This window comes from Brachyistius frenatus, unplaced genomic scaffold (assembly GCF_029030835.1).
Source record: "Brachyistius frenatus isolate BFR_SWC_R1_liver_20210118 unplaced genomic scaffold, ASM2903083v1 Contig_114, whole genome shotgun sequence".
In the NCBI taxonomy this organism is placed as follows: domain Eukaryota; kingdom Metazoa; phylum Chordata; class Actinopteri; family Embiotocidae; genus Brachyistius; species Brachyistius frenatus.
Genome location: NW_027210713.1, coordinates 201,301 through 228,362, shown reverse-complemented (window position 1 = coordinate 228,362; position 27,062 = coordinate 201,301). Strand labels below are relative to the sequence as shown.

At 42.5% G+C, this 27,062-nt stretch overlaps 1 protein-coding gene and 5 non-coding genes across 6 annotated transcripts; 4 read left to right on the top strand and 2 right to left on the bottom strand.

Moving 5' to 3' along the window:
• Nucleotides 1–345: 345 nt before the first annotated feature.
• Nucleotides 346–11,667, top strand: LOC138629331 (pannexin-1-like). The gene is made up of 8 exons (XM_069712952.1): nucleotides 346–497; nucleotides 3,103–3,302; nucleotides 3,693–3,808; nucleotides 4,932–5,119; nucleotides 6,023–6,301; nucleotides 6,553–6,775; nucleotides 8,040–8,259; nucleotides 9,279–11,667. Exons 2-8 carry the CDS (start codon nucleotides 3,122–3,124, stop codon nucleotides 9,362–9,364), a joined length of 1,293 nt encoding a protein of 430 aa, XP_069569053.1. The 5' UTR covers nucleotides 346–497; nucleotides 3,103–3,121; the 3' UTR covers nucleotides 9,365–11,667.
• LOC138629371 (U2 spliceosomal RNA) lies at nucleotides 11,631–11,821 on the bottom strand. The gene has a single exon (XR_011311543.1). It is a non-coding gene; the product is annotated as a U2 spliceosomal RNA (small nuclear RNA).
• Nucleotides 11,822–13,824: 2,003 nt separating this feature from the next.
• LOC138629373 (U1 spliceosomal RNA) lies at nucleotides 13,825–13,988 on the top strand. Its single transcript, XR_011311545.1, has one exon. It is a non-coding gene; the product is annotated as a U1 spliceosomal RNA (small nuclear RNA).
• A 1,679-nt stretch (nucleotides 13,989–15,667) lies between these two features.
• On the top strand, nucleotides 15,668–15,858 carry LOC138629369 (U2 spliceosomal RNA). The gene has a single exon (XR_011311542.1). It is a non-coding gene; the product is annotated as a U2 spliceosomal RNA (small nuclear RNA).
• Nucleotides 15,859–16,868: 1,010 nt separating this feature from the next.
• Nucleotides 16,869–17,032, top strand: LOC138629368 (U1 spliceosomal RNA). The gene has a single exon (XR_011311541.1). It is a non-coding gene; the product is annotated as a U1 spliceosomal RNA (small nuclear RNA).
• A 1,152-nt stretch (nucleotides 17,033–18,184) lies between these two features.
• LOC138629376 (U2 spliceosomal RNA) lies at nucleotides 18,185–18,375 on the bottom strand. The gene has a single exon (XR_011311548.1). It is a non-coding gene; the product is annotated as a U2 spliceosomal RNA (small nuclear RNA).
• Nucleotides 18,376–27,062: the final 8,687 nt, after the last annotated feature.

Genomic DNA, 27,062 nt, shown 5'->3' with positions numbered 1-27,062 from the left:
AACGACTCCTCCTACACAAAAAAACAAACAAACAAGAAGCTATGAGTATGGAACAGTTTAACTACTGGATGCAGGTTTCCACATTAAATGCGTAAGTTGTCCAACAAAACTCACTTATTAACTAAACTTCCTCCCCAGAGACGCAGCCGTGACGAAAACACAATTTTTAAGTGGCGTTTAATACCGTCTACTTCACTTATATATCTCGTCTCTACGAGGAAATGAAAAACTCCAGACTTGCATTTGAACGCAGCATCAGAGCTTGAAAGTCTGAGCTGTCCGTGAAGGCATCTGTTGTTTAAGACGGCGGAAGGAGTTTTGCGTCTTACAGGAAGAAGATTGATTTCGAAAGTTGTATTGTGCGGAGATACTCCATCTGCTGAATGTCTCCGCTGCTGGAAAACACCAACGACTCATTTCTACCTCGGCCAGAGCAGTTTCAACAAAGACATGACAGTTTAACAGATACATTACACTAAGCAGGAGCAGCTCGGTTGGTAAGTTCAAGTTAATCTTTCCGTTTTACAGCAAGCTATGACGAGATAACGTTATTAATAATGACGGAGCGGTGATTTCCTGCGAGTCCTCGGTCTGTTTCAATTCATTTAATGACTTTTAGGTGAAGTCAACGTTTCGTAAAGGTGATGTTGAAGTCGGTTTATGTCGCTTCTTCTTCATTAGTCACACAAAGCTATAACGCACGCAGAGTTAACTCATCCTGTCGTATCCATTCAATTATTATGTTCTTTTCTTAAAGAACATAATAAAGTAGTAGTAAACATAGTAGTACATAGTAGTAAATTCCTGTGAAAATAAAAGGAAACTGCGACTATCTATTGCAAAAACAGTTCCAGCTGAACAAAGGAGCCCGTTGATGTTGCAGGACGATCACGAGTTGTTTTCAGCCTCGGTTTAACACATCTGGACACATGTTTCACCACTTTAACCTCGAGAGATGATGAGAAAACAAACAACCCTGCCGGAGTTGTATCGAAGTGGTAAACACTCAAATGGTGACAACTGCTGATTCATGGTGTCAGATGTTTTCCCCTGAAGCCCTCCTCCCTTCTGGTACACTAAATAACATGTTGTTGGCCCAACTTAACTCCACCAACTACTGCAGCTTACAGCTTTAATTACTAGATGTTTTAAAGAGGAAACTAATAAAGGAAGCGAATAAAAGTTACTTTCACCCTGTAATTGGATCAGAAATATTTAAATCAGTTCAGGGAGGTCTGAAGAGGGGTTTTGACACTTATTGGTTTAGTATGAAGTCATTTACGGCCCAAACTTTCAGCGGCTCTTCGGGAACACAACAGCAGCTCCGGGTCGGGTCTCACGTCCATGAAGATGTTGGAAACCTTCCTCTGAGATTCTGCTCCAGGTCGACATGATTCCTCCAGTCGTTTCTGCAGATATGTCAACACATCTCTGCCCTGCTCACCCCATCCCAGAGGTGTTCCCCACCGATGTCCTCCGAACTCTCAAACCAGTTTGACTGAGTAGCTTTTGCTGCGAGGAGCCATAAGAAGATGGCAAACAGAGGCCGTGAAGGGACGCACATGGTCACTCACACCATGGTTGTTGGTATCAAGGGGCCCAAAATGTCCAAGAAAACACGTCTCGCAGCATCACACCAGCAGCTGCGGCCTGGACGGTCGATAGCTGGCAGGTTGGCTCCGTAGACTAATGCTGTTGATTCTGACCGACAATCTGCAGCCTCAGCAGATCATGCCACGTTGGTCCATCTTCTTCTGTCCAGCTGTGGTGAGCCAATAGAAGCCGACGTGTTCTTCTTCTGCTGCTGCAGATCATCCACCTCGAGGTCGCTGTGAGTCGGAGTTGAGTGGTCGAGTCGTTATAGCCTTTGATAGATAGATATAGATAGTTAGTTAGTTACTTACTTTATTAATCCCCAAGGGCAATTTTTTTTTCACTACAGCAGCATTTATAGATACAGGAAAGCAATAAAATAACAGTAAAAAATATTAAATATAAAAATAGTCTTCCTATTTTCCCTTAGTGCGCTAACAAATGCTTTGTATCTTGGCTACGGAGCAGAAAAGGAGGGACCACCAACCCGAGATATTTTTAGACAGCAGCGGTGGAAGAAGCTGCAGCTGTTGCAGAACACCTCATAAAAGAGTTTATTTTTCACTGCTGCTGCTGGACAGAAGAATCAGTGTGTTTATTAAGATTAGTAAACAGAAACCACAAGAACGTGTGAAATTCTGGTTAAAATAATTAAAGCTGCAGATATTTTGGAGGGTGATGTGTTCACATGATGAGGTCATTTCCTGTCAGTGCAGAACAGCAGTGTGCGGTTTGAAACAACACTACACAACAAGAGTCCTGACATGTAGGAGCACTAATTGTTAGTGTACTGAGGGAAGGATGTCATTTTGAACACCGCATCAGTTTTTGGACCGTTTTGAGTGCATCATCCAGTGTGCACACACTCATGCACTCAAACTAGTGTCAGCTGCAGCCACTCTGACCTCTGACCTCTGTCATCAACGTGACGCCTGTCTGCAGAACTGCTGCTCACTGGATGATTTTGGTTTGTCACCGTTCAGAGTGACTTGGCAGACTGAAGAATACAGGAGAATCACCAGCCTGTCTGACGCCCACAATCAAAGTTTGATGTGAACTTTAACTGAAGCTCCTGACCTGCACTGCTGCCACATGACTGGCTGATAGCAGGTGTGCAGGTGTGCAGGTGTTCCTAATAAAGTGGTCTCTGTGTGTACAGAGTGCCGTAAACTGTATATATATATATATAAAAAAAATAAAAAAAAGGAAATGTTGCTGTTAATGAGGAAAACCTCATCAGGGAACTTCTTACTGAAAGTCACAAAAGATGGAGGTTTGTTTACACGATGTGATTTTTACTTTACGGATATTATTTTTGTGGAAGTCATGTAGGATGGACTTTATGAAGCCGGCACACTTTCCCTGCTGTAACCGGACTCTGTTTACCGGACTAGTTGTTTTGCATGCTTCCAATTCAAATTTGCCTGACAAAGACATCGCGGGAACAAATGAAAGAAGCGATCTGAGTATCTGAGACGTGACGGCAGAGGTGTTCCTCCCTGTGTGCAGGTCGGACCAGAGCGCAGACATGGCCATCGCCAACGTGGCCACAGAGTACGTGTTCAGCGATTTCCTGCTGAAGGATCCGAACCAGGCTCAGTACCGCAGCGTCCGCACGGAGCTGGCTGTGGACAAGATGGTGACCTGCGTGGCTGTGGGGCTGCCCCTCCTCCTCATCTCTCTGGCCTTCGCTCAGGAGGTCTCCGTGGGTGAGTGTGAGCATGGAGCCCGGACCACCATGTGTGTGTTCAGGGACCGGATCTGGTTCTACAAATGATCCGGATAGACTTCCAGGAAGAAAGCTAGACTGTAGAGTCGGATTCAAACCATTTCAGCAGATATAATCCGGCTGAAGTATTTTAATGTCTTTCATTATGTCCCGTTGTTTATTTTGTCTTTAATCTTCATAGGTTTATGTCATCGTTTTAATTCCGACTGATGTTGTGCAGCACTGTCATCAACTTTTGTTTTATTTAAATGTGATATAATAAATAAAACAAACCTGACAACGAAAATAGAAACTAAATCCATCATAGCATGATATTTTAATGTTTTACACAAACTTCCGAGACCACCATGGGTTGTTTTCTGTCTCTAAGGTACTCAGATCAGCTGTTTTGCTCCCTCTAACTTCTCCTGGAGGCAGGCGGTTTACGTGGACTCGTACTGCTGGGCGGCCGTGCACACACACACTCTACCTCTGTGGCTGCACAAGGTACACACACACACACACACACACACACACACACACACACACACACACACACACACACACACACACACACACAGGGTTACAGATATGAAACTATTCAAACGTGTAATTAAACACACGCACGACATGGAAGCTGCTTTGTGATACGCGTATCACAACACCTGCTATTAGTAATAATCATACAGGTAGAAATTAAAGTGAAGCATGGAAACCATAATAATAATAATAATAATAATTTTTAAGAGTTTTTTTCTGCAGGATTTTTCACACAGCAGTGTGTTGATTAAATAAACTGTACGTTGTCCTCTGGATATTCTGCGCATTTAATTATAATTTCAGTTATTCACAGGCAGCTTTTGTTTTGGGGTTTTAAGTTGTGGTGGAAAGTATTTGCAGTAAGAATGCTGGAGGCTTGGGCGTCCCTTTACATTCCTTCATAGATTTGTCTGTAATGACACTTGCAACACTTGCACCAGAAATTTAACATTTGAAATATCTGATAGTCCAGGAAAGCGTTTATTTTTTTAAGTGACAAAAGATTATTCACAGCTACACCCTTTAGTTTTCTACTTTCAAATCATTATATCATCCTTTAAAGGTTGTTTTCTTTCCTCTATTTTAATCACACAGGTTGTTTTGCTGGATCCCTTCATGTTTGAAATTGAAGTGAGGTCATTGATATGAACGATACACTCACATCAGACTGTTTACTCTCTCCAGTGTTTTTATTATGTCACTCAGTTTGTAGTAGCTCTTATTTCTGTGCAAAGTCCAGCTGAGTGGTGATACTGCAACCTCAGCTTCTGTAAAATCCAGAGAGGAGCCGTGATGTTTTCTGAAGCAGAAACACATATAAGGACGACAAAGCTGCATGTAAATGCGTTTAGACCGCTGCAGCACCTCCTCATGACTTATAACTGTTAATGGAACTTGAATTGATGTGAGCAGCGAGACAAATACACACATTTTAATGCCTCATTGTTTTTTGGCACATTTGTAAAACTAGTTTAAAACAAATCAACAACAAACAGCCAGTGTGTCCGCTAACAAAGACTCTGACTCTTTTATCAAACACTGAATCGGTAGAAATGTTATTTCCTGCTATGATTTGTTGCCCCCTGTCCAGTTCTTTCCCTACATCCTGCTGTTGGTGTCCGTGATGATGTACGCCCCGGCGTTGTTCTGGAGGTTTTCGGCGGCGCCCCTCCTGCAGTCCGACCTCGGCTTCATCATGGAGGAGCTGGACCGCTGCTACAACCGCGCCGTCACGCTGGCCAAACGCATGGCGAGCTCGGGACTGTTCACCGCGGACAGGTACAGCAAGGCCAGGGCAAAACAATACACAAATATTTACAGAATACAAACGAAACAAGTGATGAAAACTATAAAAGCAAAGTATAATGAATAATAAACACGGGTATCAAATTAAGGCAGTGTGAAACCAGTGGAGAGGCCATTGCAGTACTCAAGCCTGCTTGAGATGAAAGCATGTGCCAGTCCCAGTTGAAGGGCCAACACTGGATTTTCCTGTTGAATCTTATATTAGAACGATTCATTTGACACCATTGAAACCAGTTAGGCCACACAAAAGTTGCGTTCACTGCAGAAGGCATTTAGGGAACGTCTGTGTGATTGTAGATACAGAAATTGTCCTTTTATTCTGCCGTATCGTACTTTGAATGGCTCGAATCTCATTTCATGAAGCTTTATGAAATGAGACAGTTTGAGGTGCCGGAAATCTCTGAATCCTCATTTGTGACTTCATATTGTGCCCGTTAAGATTTCATCCTGACCTTTGATCAAATGAGGAAATTATTAATCTGCCTGCAACACGTTAGTTAGTTAGTTAGTTAGTTAGTTAGTTAGTTAGTTAGTTAGTTAGTTAGTTAGTTAGTTAGTTAGTTAGTTAGTTAGTTACGCCCCGGATGGGAACTGCAGATCAGGTGATAAATGTGTGAATGACTTGCAGAGAAAGTGACTTCTGAGGAGGATGAAATATTGACTTTGCCTCAGTATAAAGACGCTGCGTGTAAAAGTCCTGCTTTATGCCTGGTGATGTCTTTCATCTTGTCTCAGCCATTCAGCCAATCAAGGAAATCACCGCTGATCTTTGCCTCAGTGTTTTCCAGGAGCAGTTTTGTCCACCTCCACACGAAGAACCGACACGCGATCACATTTCCGTCCGTGAATAACTCTTCTCTCTCCCTCTCGGACCAGCGACCCCACCGAGGGCTGTTTCAACTACCCGCTGGTGGAGAAGTTTCTGATGACCAAGCGTTGCTCGAGGGCGCTGCTGGTTTACTACCTGCTGTGCCGCGGCCTGACTCTGATCACCCTGGTGTGTGCCTGCATCTACCTGGGTTACTACCTCCGCCTGGCCTCCGTCACGGACGAGTTCGGCTGCAGTCTGCGCGTCGGCCTGCTCGCCTCCGACCCCTCCGTCCCCGACAAGGTGCAGTGCAAACTCATCGCCGTGGGAGTCTTCTCTCTGCTCAGGTACGTTTCTGTTCTGTTAGGTCATGACAGAAAACACACTGATCAAATATAATAAGGATCTTCATTGATAGAGGACTTTATAAAACTCCAGTTTACAATAAATTTTAATAAAAGTTAAAAGGGGCTAAAAACCTAAATACAAGTCAGATGAATTCTAATAAAATGAATAAAGATGTATAAAATAGACTGTCTGTTGTGTGGTGAAAATTTGAATGACTTCCTGACACCATCTGTGGTCTCACTCTTTGCAGCCTCGTCAATTTGGTCGTGTTCATCGCACTGATTCCTGTCGTGATCTACGCCAGCATCCGGCCCCTCTTCTGCCACGGATACGCCCGCTTCCTGGAAACCTACCAATCGCTGCCCACTGTGAGCGTCCTGCCCACTCCCGCCGGCCAAAGGGACGACCTCTCTCTGTATCTGCTCTTCCTGGAGGAGAACATCAGCGAGCTGAAGTCCTACAAGTATATCAAGGTGTGTGAGGGCGTATTGTGTGTCTGCATCCCAGATCGATCCCTTTCTGTTTTATAGTGCATTCAATATTTTGTCTGCAGTTTTATTTGAATGTGAAACTTGTGTTATTTATAGTGCCGTCAAAAAACCCACGTTGGAACAAAATGTGCTGGCAATCCCACAATAGCACGTCACATAATTAACAGTTGTGCGTCTCTCAGGTGTGTCTGAGTGTCTTTTTATACACACAAAGAATGGGTGTCGCCTCCGTGACGTCACCCACAGGTTTCCTGTAAAGCGGTTTTGGAGCTCAGTTCAGGGTGTCTCTGGCCGTCTGCAGCTTGGCAGGTCCTGACTTAACTCCACTCCTGATCCAAAAACAGGCAAAGATTTGGTGCGTGGGTGGAGCTGATGCGGGCCCAACGAAGTCTGGCTGACAGCTGGCCAACCGTGACGACACCCACCTGTCACTCAAAGCAGCCTTTTAAGCCTAAATCCAATAGAAACGTCTAATTTGTGCTGTAAAGTTGGCCCTTGTGACATGAGGCTCTGTGGGCATCGACTCGCTTTTGGAGCCTCAAGTGGCCATTTGAGGAACTGTAGTTTTTTTTGGCACTTGTGAGGTGGTCATATCTCTGATCACGTCATTGATCAGATACAAACTAATTCAAATACCGAGAACTATCAGAGCAATAAAAACCCACAATTATTTTTGTATGAGGCAATAATACACAACAGCAGTGTAACTATTGAAGCAGTGTCTTCATATGCGGGACAGTTTGTCACCACTTTAAAACTGTGACGTCTCGCTTTGGTGTCTTCCACCGAGTCTTTGGTACATTTGTGTTTTATGCTGCTACTCTGAACAAACTCCCATCAAACCTTTGTGAACTCATTTCACAGAATCTTCCGATCACGTCCTCCAATCTCACACACAGCATCCCGTCTGCGAAGGGGAGAGAAAGCCATCACGTTCTCCGCTGCAGACACTTTGAACAGTTTACTGAACGTCTTACTGTCCAAAACTCAATTTAAAGCCGTTTAAAACTCTTAAAAACAATTCTTTTAACGGTTGTCTTCGTTTTAAGCTGAATTTAGCTTTTGTTTTAATTGTAAGGGTTTTATAAACTCCCTTTAAACCTGCTTCCTTCCTTCTGGGTCTCCAGTGAAAAGGAGGCCGCTACCCTCAGTGGGCTGTGAAACTACAACGTATGGTGTCTGTACAGAACGAATCACAGCTCCTCTTGTTTTCTTTTGTCCGATCCCGCATGTTTTCTGGCCGCAGGTGTTGGAGATGCTGAGGCGGCGAGGTGAGTGCTGCGGAGAAAACTTTGACGCCCTGGGTCTGCTGCAGACTCTGTGCCTGGTGAAGATGGACGGCGTGGACGGGAACAAACCTGCCGCTGCCGCAGGAAAACAGGATCAGACGAAGCCCAACGCAGCGGAGAAGAAGAGCCCGAACTCAGCCGTAGAAAACAACAGCAGGATGGAAACCGAGATGACAGGTGAGTGCCGAGAGGCGCACGTCTACAGTTTTCATTCATAATGTTGAGTTTAAATGGGGTTTTACGGAGTTGAATGTCTCATTTCTATTGTTCAGTGCAGCTTTGACTTGATATCTATGATATTTTACTCCGGTATCACATTAGCAATTATTAAGTCACTAAGAGAATCAGACGAGACACAAATTTGTCAAAACATAGATTTGTTTGACTTTTTACTATCATGTAATTCAAACTATTGCTTGACTTTGATTTGACTGATATAAAACAAACTAAGATTTACTGTTTTAGTCATTCTGGTCAGTTCATCCGGCCTTAATGCCACTTTTCAAGAGCTTATATCCGTCTTTAGTTTGTTACCTGTTAAAAACCCAGAATGAGCCCTCGACATGAGTCTTGCACTCATTTTGTGTCCCTGGATAATGTTACCTTGTAATTCCAAGGAAGTGTGGAGGGAAGGATGAGAAGTGACAGGAATCAGAGAGTTAAAGGTGGAGTGAGAGTTTCCAGGGATATAAAGTGAAATGTGTGACAGAACATTATGAAATGAAATTGAGCTTCACTCCCAGTGTTTCACTTTTAGCTTTTTGTTCCAGTAAGGACTGAAGATAATTTGAAGAAACTGCCGTTATATTTACATTTGTTTGTTTACGTCCTGTATTTTTATTGTTACTCTTGTTGTGTTATGTAGCAGGTGGTATTGTTCCAGCTAATTTGGGAGACACGTGTACTTGTTTCCTGACCTAGATGAAAAGATCAATATCCATCTTGCATTATAAGTATAAAAAAGACTATACTGAATTTTAAACAGATTTAACGAACAAAATACAGCGTGTTGAATTACTGATTTTTAAACGGATGCTGTCACTACCGGATAGAGCCAGGCTAGCCGTCCTTATGCTAAGCTAACCAACAGTTAGCACTTAATAACTGCGATTTTAGGGTGCATAAATACACTTAAATAAGGCTCAACACAAAAGCCCAAATAATAATTGACTAGCATGGTTAATGTCCGTTTTCAGAGGTCATTTCGTTGCTGCCAGGAGGCAGCGATGTAACAGGCTGCAGAGACGGTGAGGGAGGGAACGTCCGGCAGCGAGTGATGTGACCGGCTGCCATGGAGCCAGAGGTCGTGACCTTTTCTGTCCTGACGGAGGGATAAAGATGAAGTGAGAGAGAGCAGCTCCGTCTCATCTTGTGGATTCATCAATGTGAAACTGGAAAACTCCGACTTCAAAGTGGAGGCAGGATTTTGTTGTTATTTTAATTTTTTTTGGACTGGCACCGCAAGCCAGATGTCAGAAGATTCAAACTCATGTTGGTGCAGATCATTTTTGAGATCGTCTTTAAAACGCTACAATGCCGAAAGATGCGGCAGGTTGGCTTTATGAATTATTGTATTAGATGTCATCAGACTGACTGCCTGCAGCAGGACTAAAGGAGAAAACTCTTGAAGCGTCAGGATGGGATGCATTCTGTAACTATCTGCAGCTTTATATACAGAGCTCAGCAGGCACAACCATCACTGCAGACACACACACACACAACCGCTGACCGCTCGTCAGAGAGAGCTAATGAATCAGCTCCTCAGCGGTGCCTGAGCAGACACAGCTGAGGGTGCACTAACCCACGCTCTGATCCCAACCAGCAGCGGTCCACTATAATACACAATACTGCCTCAAAATACAGTCAGAGGAAATGCAAAACTTGTTGTTAGGGGAGGGGGGAGGGGAGGGGGACACAAAATTAATCCAGCAAAAGTGCCCCTCCCTGACCACCAGAGGGCCTCGTACCATACAATTACAACACAAAGAGAGTTTATCCTTTTCATACTTCCTGTTACTTTACATCCATGATTATTTTGTGGTTTGTGTTTTAAAGTGAAAAGCAATATAACCGTTTGCTTGCTGCCTAAACCAGCAGGAAATTTTAGGGTGAGGAGCGTCGGTGTTTTCAGGTTGTAGTCAGAAGGAAAAGGTACGTAATCTGTGGAGGAAGAAAAGCATTGACTGAAAGTAAAATGACGCTTATTTACAATTTAGATTCAAGTTATTGTAAGAAATTGTAAAAGTTGCTGTTATGTGGTTTTCATTTGCATTTTCTCTGTGGGAGAATGTATTTTCTAATGAGATTGTCAGTCACATTTTTAAACCGTTTATTCTGGGGTTTAGGAAGTGAAACAACGAGGCAACTAAAAAATTAACCTGGTTTAACTGTTCAGCTCTCTGGTGCTAATAAATGAATAGTTTCTCCTGCTGAGAACTGGACGAGTCTCTGTTAACTGTTCTTTTACGTGCCAAACTACAATCACCAAATGTACAAATCCTTGCATTTTTTTTGTTTTGTTGTTGTTTCCTAAGGTAACCCTGAAGTTATGTTAAACAAAAAGTGTTAACGCTCTAAAATGTTAGCAGTTAATAAGCAAAAATAAATCGCAAATCACGTGTAAATACGCCAGTAAAATCCCATCTGGTGGCTTTAAGATCAATCGTTCTGCTACAGTTTATAAAAAGCTTTCTTGAATTCAACTCGTGCTTTCAGGGAAATCTCAGGGATAAAAACATCTCACTACATCGCAGGTAGTTGTCAGTGTTTCCACTGTTTTCATCAGATTTGATGTGCTTTGAGTCTCTTCTTCTGCCTGTGGAACATTTTAGCAAGCGGTCATGAATCTGCTGTGGTGCGATCTTTACTTCGTGTTTTACGATATTCTGTGTTTTTCTTCATACGGTAGCGAAGTTTTGTTGGGATCCCATTTCTGTGCAATGTGTTAAGAGAAACTGACGTCAACTTTTCTAGTGTTGCTGAATTTTATCTGAATGTTTTATGGCTTAAATATTACATGTGTAGAATTATCTTCAGTAGTAAAAATGAAAATGATGTTAAAAAATATATCGTATTATTGTATGTGGGGGATTTTTTTTTTTTTTTTTACAGATGGATGGCTTTTTATATATGTATGTCTTAAATTTCATAAAAATGTCTCGGCATAGCAAAATGATCATATGTTGTGTTATGTGTGAACAGAGGAGGATCCAAGAAACACAGGAGCGGGAATAATTAATAAAACCCCTTTTTTTAAATTTTTTTTTTATTGAATTTAATGAAGTAGTGGAGTTGTTGGGGTCTGGGGAGAATGAGTTGGTTGTGTGTGTGTGTGTGTAGGTAGAGTTCAGGTTGTGTAATCATTGAGGGGAGTATTGTCCAAACTGAAAAAAAAACTTAAATGAATGTCATCCAATATGTAAAAAAAAAGTCACGTAAAAACGTAATTATATATCATGTCTGGACAACTACTATATATACAATAAGATTTCTTCAGTGGTCACGTACCAAATTCATTTAGTTTGCTGTTTTATTATTAACATGTATTGGGGGGGTGCACCGTTCCTGGAGGTACTGCAATACCAGGTCGATGCGTGGAGTGGACGGAGCAAGCCCCTATTCCATCTCCCTGCTCCAAAAATCAATTTAATATATGGTCCCCGGGTAGGGGACGTATCAGATATTAAACTGATAAGAACAGATACTACACTTGATCTTAGCCAAAAGGCCGAGAAGCGATACTGTTAATACGGCAGAGACAACGAGGTCATTCTCCACACTGTCCATCTCACTTCAGGTTTGAGAGGTCAACAAACTTTTTTGGGGGTCATCGTACAATTATGTAACGATGTGAAGTTAATGTTGATGGTGCTGATAAGACGAGCAGGTTTGTATAAAAGACAGAAAAAGATTGTTTTTCTTGAAAAAAGGGAAGTTGTTCCGTTTTCCCATAATGCAATGCTCCGCCCACTCCACGCATCGACCTGGTATTGCAGTACCTCCAGGAACGGTGCACCCCCCTAATACATGTCAATAATAAAACAGTTAACTTACTGAACTATCACAGTATCTCTGACGTTTTCTCATGAGTGCCCGAGCACCAATCAACGGTGCGAGAGCTTTATTGTTTTTCGTAAAAAATGTTCTTAGTCGTTCTTGGACGTTTTTATTTTTACGTAAAGTGATTTGCCTTTTTGGAGTCTTTATCATATTATCTCTGCTTCGTCTTAAATATCCCCTCGGTTTGTTTTGTTCTCCACTAGATGGTTCTGGAGCTCTGCATGTTGTTGTGTAGTGTTAACAGACAGGTAAATAATATATTATAGTAATACGATATTCTCATTGTTTTTAGTGCAAGTACAAGTTGGGACGTTAAATAAAGTAGTTTTGTTTGGCCTTCGTCTCCTCAGTTTTTGTCGAGGCTTTTAAGCCGGTCGTGACATTGTAGTTTTTTTTTTTTTCACCTTTTGTTTTTTAAACCTTGTAAATATTTTTTAATTTTTTTTTATCAATATTACTTTTTAATCCTACTGAATGATGTTTTCTAGACTGTGGTGCTGTTCATCATCTCATACACTCTTAAATAAGGTGGTCAGTGCTCCAGTAACCAAGAGTTGTGGAATGTCAGTTAATAAATGCATCAACAGAAAAACTTTTTTTTAGATATTTTAGACGACATGCTATAGTTTGACTTCTTTTTCATAATTTAGACGACGAAAGACTTCATTTTTCCAATGAATATAAAAAAATTCTTTTTTAAAAAACATGACATTTTCAAACTGGAATTGAACCAATGACCATTGAGAGGAACCAGCACTAACCATTAGTGCCTGTGATACTACAGCTTTCCTGTATGAATTTGACGACATTCTTATAGTATGACTTTTGTTTCATAATTTGGACGTCATGCTGAATTATTTCATATTGCTTTTATTTATTTGTGTTTGAGAGCTTAGTTTGTGCTTTGGAGCAGAGCATGATGTGCCTCCAACGTTTCTATAAATGGGGACATAAATTACCTTTGATACGTTTATCAATGTAGCATCGGTTATGTACTGTGCTGTTTCTTGTTTTTTGTTTTACTATTGACTGCGTTTTAAGAAGCTGAAGTTGGTTTCCAGTTGGGCACTTAACAGGGACATTCAGCTCAGAGCGATCGATTCTCCATATTTTGCACATTTTAATGATTTAAAAGTTTGTTCATACGTTTCAGATGAAAGGACTTTCACTTTTCACGTTTCACAATTTATTCTACTTGTGAAAATGCCAAAGGTGCTGCTGTTCACACTCCAGACCAGCAGATGGCAGATGTGGATGTTTCCCGCCACAAGCAAACAAAGAAATGGGAAGTGATCATAGTGCAGAAAACATGATTTGTGTGTTTTTACTCTCTTTTTTTTTTAATGATGTGAATCTAACTCTTTTGCCTGCAGTATAATTTAGTTTTGGTTCAGTTGAACGTCTGTTTGGCTTTCTGTCATTTGTAGTAAGTTAAAATCGGTGATTTTTAAATTCGCTTTTGATATGTAAATACCGCATTGCATCACGGGATAGGGTAAGCAGTATTTTGTATTAAAATATAAGGTGAATAATGATTGTGGACTTCGGTACAAACCTTCTTCATCTACACTGGCATCGTGTAGAGTCGTAGCCTGCGGTTTTGGTTCATTTGTAGACGGTCAGCACCAGCAGTCTGCCCGGTTTGTGTGTGAAAGACTTCCCCGTCGGTGATGTGTACAACTCATACTTACCTGGCAGGGGAGATACCATGATCATGAAGGTGGTTCACCCAGGGCGAGGCTCAGCCATTGCACTCCGGTTGTGCTGACCCCTGCGAATTCCCCAAATGTGGGAATCTCGACTGCATAATTTCTGGTAGTGGGGGACTGCGTTCGCGCTCTCCCCTGATAACTTGGTGAAAATAAAACAACTCATTCAAACAACAGATGTAATAACCAGGTTTTCAGTCTTATGTTTTTATCATTTAAAAATATTGTAGAGCTGTGTTCCTAACTTTACTTCTGTTATTATTATTATTATTATTAAAAAAAGATTATTTTTTTTTACTCTGGTTAGTCAACAAAGTAAAAACAAAAGTTGGTTTACATGATTTTATTCTTTTTTCTGAATATCAGATGTGGATGCAGTTTCATTTTGCTTTTTTTCATCTGAACTTCCTGTTGAGTTGATCGTTATTTGTAGGAGGATGAATAAATACAATTGGTGATTTTAGGTTATCTTTTGATATGTATGACAGCAATGAATTATGGGAAAACGAGCTATATTTTTTTTGTATGTAAATCATCTTTTTCAACCTTTTATACAAACTTGCTTGTCTTATTGCAGTACCTCCAGGAACGGTGCACCCACATCTACGTGTTAATAATAAATTAAAGAAACCGTTAATAATAGTCTATGGTGCAGTATTTAGTAGGCATCATCTTTAAGATTCAACGTGTGTAATAACCATAGAATAATCACACTTTTAGTTTGAGTTGTATATATTTCTGACCTCTTATTACTCTGGTTATTTATAAGTGCCTTGAGTGTTTCTTTTTCGTTACAAATTCTTTTTTTTTTTTTGAATAATTACCATTTAAAAAAAAAAAATATTCAGAACAGTGTTAGATTTATGTTTTAAATATCACAAAATATTTTTTCTCTTGTTAGATTTCATTGCTTTCTGGCTCATTCCCCAAAAGTAAAAAGATCGACTGTGTAGTTCCTCTTATGTGGTTTTACAGTCTTAAAAACTCTTCGTATATGCGGTGAATTGATTTTATTAATAAAAAAAACAATGTCTTGCTGTTAACCATTTTCAGAGAAGCATATAATATTTGTAGATGTGCAATCTGTGCAGATGTGAAGTTATTTAGGTACATCTATCTAAAACTAATTCAGTCTAATATAAAAGTCCTGCAATAAACCATTCATTCACAGAGGTTATTATTGATCCAGTTTTGTTGAAACCGTTTTATAAAGGCTCTGTGATCGTGCTGCCTGCGGTTGGTGGTGTTGAACTGTATTGTTTTATCCTCCACTGCAGATTACGATCCTGCTCTAAAACAACCAGAGTTGTTCAAACTCCAGACCAGTAGGTGGCAGCAGAAGGACTGGATGTTAGATTTCTGCCCCCAGTTAACAAAGGAACAGGAAGTGACTGTAGTGTTAGCTGAAAGATGAGATTTGTGTTTGTATTCTTTTTTCTGAAAGTCAGATGTGGATCAAACTCTTTTTTTTTTTTTTTTTGCTGCAGTTTGATTTTGCTTTGGTTCAGCTGAAGTTTCTGTTGAGTTGATCGTTCTTATTGGGAGCATAAATAAATCAAATTGGCGAATTTCGGTTAGCTTTTGAAGTGACAGCACCGCATTGCATTGTGGGACAACGGAACAACTTCCTTTTTTCAACGAAAACAATCTTTTTCTGTCTTTTATACAAACCTGCTCGTCTTATCAACACCATCAACATTAACTTCACATCGATACATAATTGTACGATGACCCCCTAAAAGTTTGTTTACCTCTCAAACCTGAAGTGAGATGGACAGTGTGGAGAATGACCTCGTTGTCTCTGCCGTGTTAACAGTATCGCTTCTCGGCCTTTTGGCTAAGATCAAGTGTAGTATCTGTTCTTATCAGTTTAATATCTGATACGTCCCCTACCCGGGGACCATATATTAAATTGATTTTTGGAGCAGGGAGATGGAATAGGGGCTTGCTCCGTCCACTCCACGCATCGACCTGGTATTGCAGTACCTCCAGGAACGGTGCACCCCCCTAATACATGTCAAGAATAAAACAGGTCGTAGATTAACATTATATGTGTTCTACATGACAGATTAAAATCTTATGTTCCGTTGTAACGCGGAAGCCTGCAGTTGTTATCTCTGTGGTCCTGTAGGTGGCGATAGAGATTCGCAAATTGTGATTTATGTCACTGGACTGAACATTTACTATATTCTCCAGAGATTTTCATTGATTACTTTTAGCATTTTAACAATTTGACACGTTAGGGATGAAACTATGTTTTTTTTTATTATCGATATATCTGGCAAATATTATTTCCACATTCCTTTTTTAGTCTTTAAAATGTCAGAATTGTAAAAAGAAAAATAATGTTGACTATTGTTTCGCAGCCTAACATTTCTGTCTGTCTTAATCAACAGTCCACTGTGTGGAGGTTTTGTTGTTCCAGGATTGTTGAAACTGTTTCAGAAAGGCTGTGTGAGAGTTTAGGAGGCTGCAGTTTGTGGTGTTGAACTGTGTTTTAAACTGCATTAAGTCCTATTCTGAAACAACCAGTGTTGTTCACACTCCAGACCAGTAGGTGGCAGCAGTGGAAGATGATGTTAGTTTCCCGCCACCACTGAACAACGAAACAGGAAGTTGCTGGTGTGTGAGCAGAAATCATCTGATCTGTGTTTTTAGTTTTCTCTGAATGTGAGATTTGAATCAAATGTTTTTTACTTGCAGTCTGATTTATCTTTTATTCAGCTGAACACCCTGCTGAGCTGTTTGTCCTTTGTTGGAGGATGACTGGATAGAAATGAAGATTTTAGGTGATCTTTGATGTGTAAACACAGCATTGCATTATGGGATACGGGAGCAGTTTGAAATACAGTGTTAATAATGTCAGTCAGCCTTTGTACACATGTGCTTCCTCTGTATTGACATCGTGTGGAGTTGCAGCCCTCTGCAGCCTCTGGTTGTGAGTTTGTAAAGTGTCAGCACCGACATTCAACACAGTTTGTGTGTGAAAGACTTCCCCGTCGGTGATGTGTACAACTCATACTTACCTGGCAGGGGAGATACCATGATCATGAAGGTGGTTCACCCAGGGCGAGGCTCAGCCATTGCACTCCGGTTGTGCTGACCCCTGCGAATTCCCCAAATGTGGGAATCTCGACTGCATAATTTCTGGTAGTGGGGGACTGCGTTCGCGCTCTCCCCTGATAACTTGGTGAAAATAAAACAACTCATTCAAACAACAGATGTAATAACCTGTTTTTCAGTTTTATGTTTTTATCATTTAAAAACATTGTAGAGCTGTGTTTCTAACTTTACTTGTTATTGTTATTATTCTTAAAAAAATTTTTTTACTCTTGTCAGTCAACAAATCAACAAAGTAAAATCAAAAGTTGGTTTACATGATTTTATTATTTTTTCTGAATATCAGATGTGGATCAAACTGTTTGGTTGCAGTTTCATTTTGCTTTTGTTCATCTGAACTTCCTGTTGAGTTGATCGTTATTTGTAGGAGGATGAATAAACTAACGGTGCACCCCCCTAATACATGTCAATAATAAAAAAGTTAACTTATTGAGGTATCATTATATCTCTGACGTTTTCTCAGTAGTGCCTGAGCAAGTGATTTGCCTTTTTGGAGTCTTTATCATATGTCTGTGGTAATTTTGGAGGCATTCAAATGAATATTTGTGGATGGTGGAGTTATAGTTTGCAGTGAGCCAAAGATTTGTCACAATGCTGTCTTAACTCCTGGGAAGATTGGTGGTTAGCACTGCTGTCTCAGCCAGAAGGTTTGGGGTAAAAAAAAATAAAAAAAAAAAAAGAAGTAATTTTTGACTTTGAAAATGCCGTTTATTTTTTGAACATGCCACAGCATGACTTTTGGGTCACTTTTGGACGCCACGCCACGGGCACACCGATCGACGAAAACTAAATGTTTCGGATGACATATGAAGTTTGACCTTTCTTTCAATATTTAGGATGACTTTTCATGACTTTTTGGAGTATGACCTTTTTTCTGAACTGACATGCATGCCTCAAGTTACTTCTCAGTAAGGCAACTGCCCTAACTAGATGTAGATCATACTATGTCATGTCCGAACATTTCATCTCCCAGGTGTTAAGATAAGACAGAAAATTTCAGGTCGGTGCTTCAAAATCTGTCGGGAGTTCGTTAAAATAAACCTAAAATCTTCGGTGCTCTGGCCTTAATAAAATAATCAATGAAATTTTTTAAGATGTAACTAAGTAGGTAAAACAATTTCGCAACAATACTCGGTGCTCGGGCACTACTGAGAAAACGACAGAGATATAATGATACCTCAATAAGTTCACTGTTTTATTCTTGACATGTATTAGGGGGGTGCACCGTTCCTGGAGGTACTGCAATACCAGGTCGATGCGTGGAGTGGACGGAGCAAGCCCCTATTCCATCTCCCTGCTCCAAAAATCAATTTAATATATGGTCCCCGGGTAGGGGACGTATCAGATATTAAACTGATAAGAACAGATACTACACTTGATCTTAGCCAAAAGGCCGAGAAGCGATACTGTTAACACGGCAGAGACAACGAGGTCATTCTCCACACTGTCCATCTCACTTCAGGTTTGAGAGGTCAACAAACTTTTTTAGGGTCATCGTACAATTATGTATCGATGTGAAGTTAATGTTGATGGTGTTGATAAGACGAGCAGGTTTGTATAAAAGACAGAAAAAGATTGTTTTCGTTGAAAAAAGGAAGTTGTTCCGTTGTCCCACAATGCAATGCGGTTTAGTCACTTCAAAAGCTAACCGAAATTCGCCAATTTGATTTATTTATGCTCCCAATAAGAACGATCAACTCAACAGAAACTTCAGTTGAACCAAAGCAAAATCAAACTGCAGTAAAAAAAAAAGAGTTTGATCCACATCTGACTTTCAGAAAAAAGAATACAAACACAAATCTCATCTTTCAAGCTAAGATGGCGCCGCGCTAGCTGCAGCCTGTTGCAGCAGCTCCCCTCCTTGAGTGTGTTGTTATTGGTATTTTTTAAGCCTTTCTCCTCTTCGGAGTTGTTTTTTTCTTTCTCTCGTGTGTTAAGTGAACAGTCAGACAATGGACCGTAATTTTTCCACGTTTCTGGCTGGGGGCACTGTTATTGTTTACTCTTGTGATCAGCTGATCGCGCTGAGTAGACCTCTACTGCTGCTGCCCGGAGCGAGGCCTGAGATCCCCGATGAACTTCGGAGAAGACGGCGGGGTTGCAGAGCTGGAGCTCAGCTGAAGGCGGAAAGGAGGAAATACAAACCAGCGGTACCTGCGATCTTAATGGGGAACGTGAGGTCGTTGGCCAACAAGAGGGACGAGCTCGGCGCGCTGGTCAAGACCCAGAGAGAGTACCGGGAGGGCAGCATCAAGTGTTTCACCGAGACGTGGCTGCACTGTTGGACTTGGGCTCCTGCTAGTACAAAGCCAACATGTGTCAGCCCCCAGTCCTGGTGTTCTTTAATGAGGCAATAGGAGAAGATGTCAGGCTTCAAGATATTTATTTAACAGCAACAGAATAACCAGTTTACAGAGCTCTGGGTCCAGACTATGTTTCCCTGACCGCAACAGAGTATGTGTCAGTTCAGGAAGTCTGATCTCCTGACTTTCCCTCACCCAGTCTTATAGTACAGATACCAAAAAGTCACGTGTATTGATGTGTCCTTTGTTGGTTGGTGGAGGTGGTGGTTGTCTTCCTTCACCCCCTGGAGTCCTCCAGACAGCCATCTGTTCCTGTTAATGCCTCAAAGAACAACAGTATGTGACCCCACAGGTTGCAGACCTCCTCCTGTGACCTTTTGGTTTGGCCCAGCAGTATCACTCTCATTTACATACACAGCCTTTTGTCTACACCTTAGGATTAGTAGTTGTGTTACGAACTTCTTCACGGACAGAGATAACACGGTTACGACGCTCTTATTTTGAAACTTTATTTTGACGCCGCGAACTGTTTCCGCTTCCGGTTGCGCTAATCGTATATGCTACGCAGGACCGACAGTTTAGTCAGATCGAGTCATTGATGATGTAAGTCAGAGTCCTGTAACTTTGGATTTACGTAGTAAAACGGTTCTGTTTATAGCTGCACTTATGTTCTTAAGTGCATTTAGTGTTAGTAAGTGTTTTTATTGTACAATTAGCCGTTCGAATAATAGCCCAACGTTGAGCTAAGTGGCTAATCTGGCTAGCGAGCCGGTATTCCTGTGAATGTGTGTATTAATGCTTAGTTAAGGTTAACTGTTGGTGATAATTCAGTTCTGTAATTCACTTTCTGTATTTATTTCAGAAACTCCATCTGTCGATACATCTATCTGTCAATCTGTCTCCAAGTTAAAATACTGTACGCCAAACTCAATACAGTAACGTGTGGATCAATCAGATGTCTGTGTTCTCTGACCGGAGCCCTGCAGTGGTCAATACTCATCTTTACACCGGTCTCTCAGGGGTCGAATCCCCAACAAATGGTCCTTCGAGCCGGATTAATTGACTACTACAGAAGATGGCATCTGAAGATAGATTTACCCAACAGCCTCATTTCGAAGATCAACAGCGTCATGTGAGACATCATCGCGTCCCCAAACATCTTGAGGCCTACAATCCACAGCGACCTGCCCTTCCCTCCCACACTACAGAGGAGCAGAGAGGAGCAGCGGCCGCAGCAGGGGGTAGCCGAGCGGATGCAGCCTCTTATCTGGACAGACGTACAGCCTCACACAGCCCGAGCGCCGATGATCTGCTGAACACCACTTCACTTAAACGACTCATCGAATCCATCTCGAAGAATGAGAAGGAAGAGGACGCTGAAGTAGTTCAACTAACACACAAACTCTGGCAGTATGAAACCAGACGTCGCCGTCGTCGTCAGGAGCTGCTGGAGCACATCACTTCCTTCCTGATGGAAGAAGAGATGGACAAGGGTCATGACACCAGGAAGAGCACCACCCCAGTGCTTCCAGCCTCATCAGAGCGTTCGGGCTCCTCATGTTCTGTAATGTCATCAGACATGATGACACCTACTCTGGTCCAGCAGTACCCTACCAGGCCAGACCCATTGCAGCCTCATGCCTCAGGGCTGCCTCGCTCCTGTTGTGATACAGGACAAGTACGTGGACAGTTGATTGCTACTGCTCCGGTCCATGAGCCTATAGCAGTCTCTTACAGCTATCCAGCCGCACAGCATTACCACTCACCACAAGTGATGCCTCACACCTCTTCCAACTATGGCCCAACTCACTATGCTACAGTGCCTTCATCAACACCAGCACTCGAGCAGACTCTACCTGTCCCCAGAGGTAATTCATCTACAGTTCATCAGATGCAGCTGCCATCAGGTCAGACTGTGACCCCACACAGCCCTGGTCTGCCACACCGCTCTGCATACGGTGTGCCAATACCCAAAATCCCAGACTTCTCCACTGACAGCGAAAAGGAGTTTGCTAACCTGAAGCTGGCTGTAGATAACCTGCTTGAGCCTCATACAGAACTGTCTGAGAAGTACAAATATCACGTGCTACTCGAACATCTTAAGCTGCCCGAGGCGCAGATGATTGGTCAGTCTTGCCGTCGCCATCCAAACCCATACTCAGCAACTATGCAGGCCTTGCAGCTACAGTACGGTCAGCCACACCAGCTGGCACAAAGTGAGATAGCAGCCATTCTGACCACCTCAGACGTGAAGCCTGGTGATGCCCACACTTTCCAGAGTTTCGCCCTACGAGTCCACCTCCTAGTGAGTATAGTGCTCTCCTTAGAGGGACCCAAAGGTATGGAGCTAAACTGCTGCTCTCATGTCGACCGCTTACTCAGTCAACTACCCAAGTACCACAGAGATGGGTTTATTGAGTATCTACAGGTGCAGGGAAAGCTGAATAGCACTAGTCTCAACCCCTACAATCTACAAGATCTTAATGGATGGCTACAAGGTAAAGCTCAACAGCAGCGCCTGTCCAGCAGATTGGTGCAGTGCTACCAAACCGGACAACCCCAAGTTAATGGAAGGGAGAAGATCACGTTGAAAGGCAAAGGTCAAGGTGTCTCTGTGTATCACAGTACAGGGCCCCCTCCGCAGAGCCCCTCCAGCAACCACACACAAGCAAAGAAACCATTCAAAATACAATGCCTCTTCTGTGACAGCAAAGAACATTATATCAGTCGCTGTCGTAGTATCACAGAGCAGTCAGCAGTTGATCTGGACAACTGGATAACAGAGGGAAGGCGCTGTTGGAAATGTGCACGAACACATGCTCCGGAGTCGTGCAACCTCAAGAAACCGTGCAGCGACTGCAATGGTATTCACCTCCAAGTCCTCCACGGCGTAGCACAGCGTCGTTCCATCAACTCAGTCAGAGACCACAGAAAGCAGAGTCACCAGCATTACATCAAGCAAAGTACTGCTGAAAGTGGTCCCCGTCCTGCTACACAGCAAGACCAAGTCTATGGAGACCTTTGCTATCCTGGATGATGGGGCACAGAGGACTATCATCCTACCACAGGCCGTCCAACAGCTCCAGTTGATCGGTGAGTCCGAGACTCTTGCCCTGCGCACAGTGCGGACAGAGCTTACACAGCTACAAGGGTCAAAGGTCGACTTTGAAATCTCCCCCAAAGATAACCCACAGAAGCGCTACAAAGTACAGGGAGCATTTACAGCTGCAGGTCTAGACCTGGTAGAGCAGACCTATCCAGTACAAACACTCCAAAAACGACAGTCACCTGCGCGGGATCCCACTGAAGACATTCTTTAATGCCAGTCGAATGGTGTTGCTTGGATCAGATCACGTACAACTGATTACTGCCACTAAGCCGGTGCGTAGAGGAGCTAACAGTGGACCTGTTGCCATCCACACTGCCCTCGGATGGGCTTTGCAAGGTGCTGAAAGGTGTGTATCCCAGCCAACTGCAGTGCAGTCGCGATAGGTCCTGCTCCAGGGATCCCTTTAGCCACCTCTGCGAAAGAGCGACCCCGGTTCGGGCACGCCCTGTAAAGGTGCCCCAGCCCTCCACACCCATGGCATTTCTTCGGCCCATGGCAGTCCCTTGCCTCGTGGTCGGTGCTGCCGCAAAAACGGCACCCACCGCCCTTACAGTTCTCTTGCGCATGCCCGGACTTCCTGCACCGCTTGCAAAAATCGGGTTGCCTGGCGTAATGGAGGAAACCCCTGTCCGCCCCCAGCTGGAAGAGAGCAGGGGGGTGTGCACAGGAATCCTGACCCTCTGGATCCTGGTTTAGGAGAACCTGGAACTGCCGGCGGCCTGTCCAAAACCCCATTGGGTCTTTAACATACCTGGCTGCCGAGACCACCTCTGCATATTGTCCCAAAAACTCTGCCAGCGCATGGTCGGTGACATAGGGGTTGTAGGTTTGCACCGTAATGACCCTGAAGTTCGGTCTATCCAAACTCACAACGTTGAAGTCCTTCAGCGGGCCCTCCTCCGCTGGTTCCCGGCATGCAGTCACAACCTTGCGGCATTTTTCTTCCGTCACCATTGTGACATCATACGCCCGGGCCTGCGGGTTCCACTGCAAACAATACACATCCTCCACCTTCAGCTGGAGCTGACCACGAACGACTTTTACACAGAAGTCCTGCCTCACCATTGGGATCTCCTTCTCTTCCTTCCACTGGAACCTCACTGTGTTTCTCAGCCCGACCTTTGGAATCGGCTGGATAGTACCCACGGCAGCCATGGCTCCGTCCTAAGGCTTGAGCTCCTTACACCGCTCAGCTCCAAAACCATAAACCGATACTACACTTGATCTTAGCCAAAAGGTCGAGAAGCGATACTGTTAATACATCAGAGACAACGAGGTCATTCTCCACACTGTCAAATCTCACTTCAGGTTTGAGAGACAAACAAACTTTTCGGGGGTCATCGTACAATTATGTAACGATGTGAAGTTAATGATGATAGTGCTGTTAGAAAAAGCAGGAATGTATAAAAGATTGAAAAAGATTATTTGCATCCTAAAAAATATAGCTCATTTTTTCCATAATGCAATGCTGTCATACGTATCAAAAGATAACCTAAAATCACCAATTGTATTTATTCATCCTCCTACAAATAACGATCAACTCAACAGGAAGTTCAGATGAACCAAAGCAAAATCAAACTGCAACCAAAAAGAGTTTGCTATTTTTGTCTCGATTCCTGTCTCCAGCAGGAGGCGCTGGCGAGCCGTTTGGCCACGCCCACTCGCAAAACACATATCAGATGTATCGTCTCGCCATGCGGGATGTATGTCGCACGTTTCGTGAGGTTTCAAGCATCCCTTGACCTCAAACATCAACTTCCTGTGTCACGGCGAGACATCCAACTTTGCCACATCGTCACGGCGACACCCAATGACAAAGTCGAACGAATGTCTCCATATATCATCAACTACATGTTTAGGTTATTGTGACCCGACTTTACGTTCATGTGATCAACTAGCTCGACGTAGAATGTGAAAGTAGGAAAAGTGTCATTTCCAGTGGCCAACAGGGGGCGCTATGACTATGAGTGAATTTTACCACACAGGGGTCTTCAGGGCGGGCTGTTATCATACCTGTGATGTTTGGAGAAGGTTGGGTCCATGTACATAAGATTTAAAGCAACTCGTAGTTTCATGGCGAGACGCTCAAAATGGCTGCCTCTTACGGGCACACACATCAACGAAAATGAATTATTTCAAGATTTAATCCCAAACATGTTATCTATCCATAGAATGTAAATTCAAGTCAGTTGGACACAATCCCTCGGAGGAGTTCGACAAAGCACAACACGTCAGAATCACCCAAAATGGCGACTAAATTCAAAATGGTGGACTTCCTGTTGAGTTGATGTAATGGTGCAATGTAACTTTTGTGCTTCTAGGTGTGATAGACGTGTCAACCGGATTTCGTGAATTTATGTAAATGTGGCCGCTGGGGCATCTCTTTTTAGGGGGCGCTCTAGAGCCGTTTGGTCACGCCCACTCGCAAAATACATCAGATGTATCATCTCACGATGCAGGATGTACAGTGGTGTGAAAAAGTGTTTGTCCCACTTCCTGATTTCCAATTTTTTTGCACGTCTGTCACATTTAAATGTTTCAGATCATCAAACAAATTTAAAAATTGGTCAAACATAACACAAGTAAACACAAAATGCAGTTTTTAAAGTAAGGTTTTTATTATTAAGGGAGAAAAAAAAATCAAAACCCACATGGCCCTGTGTGAAAAAGTGTTTCCGTCCTGTTTAAACATAACTTAACTGTGGTTTATCACACCTGAGTTCAATGTCTCTAGCCACACCCAGGCCTGATTACTGTCACACCTGTTCTCAATCAAGAAATCACTTAAATAGGACCTGCCTGACAAAGTGAAGCAGACCAAAAGATCCTCGAAAGCTAGACATCATGCCGAGATCCAAAGAAATTCAGGAACAAATGAGAAAGAAAGTAATTGAGATCTATCAGTCTGGAAAAGGTTCTAAAGCCATTTCTAAAGCTTTGAGACTCCAGCGAACCACAGTGAGAGCCATTATCCACAAATGGAGAAAACATGGAACAGTGGTGAACCTTCCCAGGAGTGGACGGCCGACCAAAATTACCCCAAGAGCGCAGCGACGACTCATCCGAGAGATCACAAAAGACCCCACGACAATATCCAAAGAACTGCAGGCCTCACTTGCCTCAGTGTTCATGACTCCACCATAAGAAAGAGACTGGGCAAAAATGACCTGCATGGCAGAGTTCCAAGACGAAATCCACTGCTGAGCAAAAAGAACATCTAAGGCTCGTCTAAATTTTGCCAGAAAACATCTTGATGATCCCCAAGATTTTTTTTTGCATGTCTGTCACACTTAAATGTTTCAGATCATCAAACAAATTTAAATATTAGTCAAAAATAACACAAGTAAACACAAAATGCAGTTTTTAAATGAAGGTTTTTATTATTATTATTATTATTAAGGGAGAGAAAAAAAAAAATCCAAACCCACATGGCCCTGTGTGAAAGTGTTTCCCTCCTGTTAAAACATAACTTAACTGTGGTTTGCCACACCCAGGCCTGATTACTGTCACACCTGTTCTCAATCAAGAAATCACTTAAATAGGACCTGCCTGACAAAGTGAAGCAGACCAAAAGATCCTCGAAAGCTAGACATCATGCCGAGATCCAAAGAAATTCAGGAACAAATGAGAAAGAAAGTAATTGAGATCTATCAGTCTGGAAAAGGTTATAAAGCCATTTCTAAAGTTTTGGGACTCCAGCGAACCACAGTGAGAGCCATTATCCACAAATGGAGAAAACATGGAACAGTGGTGAACCTTCCCAGGAGTGGCCGGCCGACCAAAATTACCCCAAGAGCGCAGCGACGACTCATCCGAGAGATCACAAAAGACCCCACAACAATATCCAAAGAACTGCAGGCCTCACTTGCCTCAGTGTTCATGACTCGACCATAAGAAAGAGACTGGGCAGAAATGACCTGCATGGCAGAGTTCCAAGACGAAAACCACCGCTGAGCAAAAAGAACATTTTAAGGCTCGTCTAAGTTTTGCCAGAAAACATCTTGATGATCCCCAAGACTTTTGGGAAAATACTAGTGATGGTGAGATGAAGCCTCATGAGGCATCTAACCACTTCAGCCAATTGGTTCGAGAAAGGGTTCATTTCTCGAAGCTTCATGTGCACACGAAACTACCTACTGGCCAAGTGTATAATCACAGGCAGCTGTATCTGAACCACATAATGTGATGCATTGAATTTTTGTGTCTGTTATGGCTGTTGGGAATGACTATGAATTACAAAAATGTATGACCAAATAATTTCTGTACATAAATTATCACATATGTGCATAATAACATATTTTTTTAATGTATTCTGTGTGTAAATTTTCCCAAAATGGTAGTATCATATGATATTGCAGGTTGTGTAATAATGTTTTTCTGTCACTTTAGGAAAATGGCATGGGCTTAAGCAGGCAGAGGACAGTGGAAGTGCTTGTGGAACTAGGAAGAGGGGACTGAATATGCTTGTGGAACTTGGACAATGATGTACAGGACAGGGGACATTTTATTCAGAAATAACAGTTTCTCAACAGTTTTTGGTTTTAAACGATTCCTTTTTTTTGACACAACCTCTCCGGCCTTTGAAAACACCCTTTCACAGGGTACAGAAGATGCTGGCGTGCACAAAAACGCAAGAGCAAGTCTATATAAATTTGGATACAGTAATTTTTGCCTCTCCCA

Coding starts and splice junctions, on each gene's coding strand:
- LOC138629331 (XM_069712952.1), top strand. CDS start 3,122: ATGGCCATCGCCAACGTGGCCACAGAGTACGTGTTCAGCGATTTCCTG. Junction 5,120..6,022: donor GGACTGTTCACCGCGGACAG/GTACAGCAAGGC, acceptor CTCTCGGACCAG/CGACCCCACCGAGGGCTGTT. Junction 6,302..6,552: donor GGAGTCTTCTCTCTGCTCAG/GTACGTTTCTGT, acceptor CACTCTTTGCAG/CCTCGTCAATTTGGTCGTGT.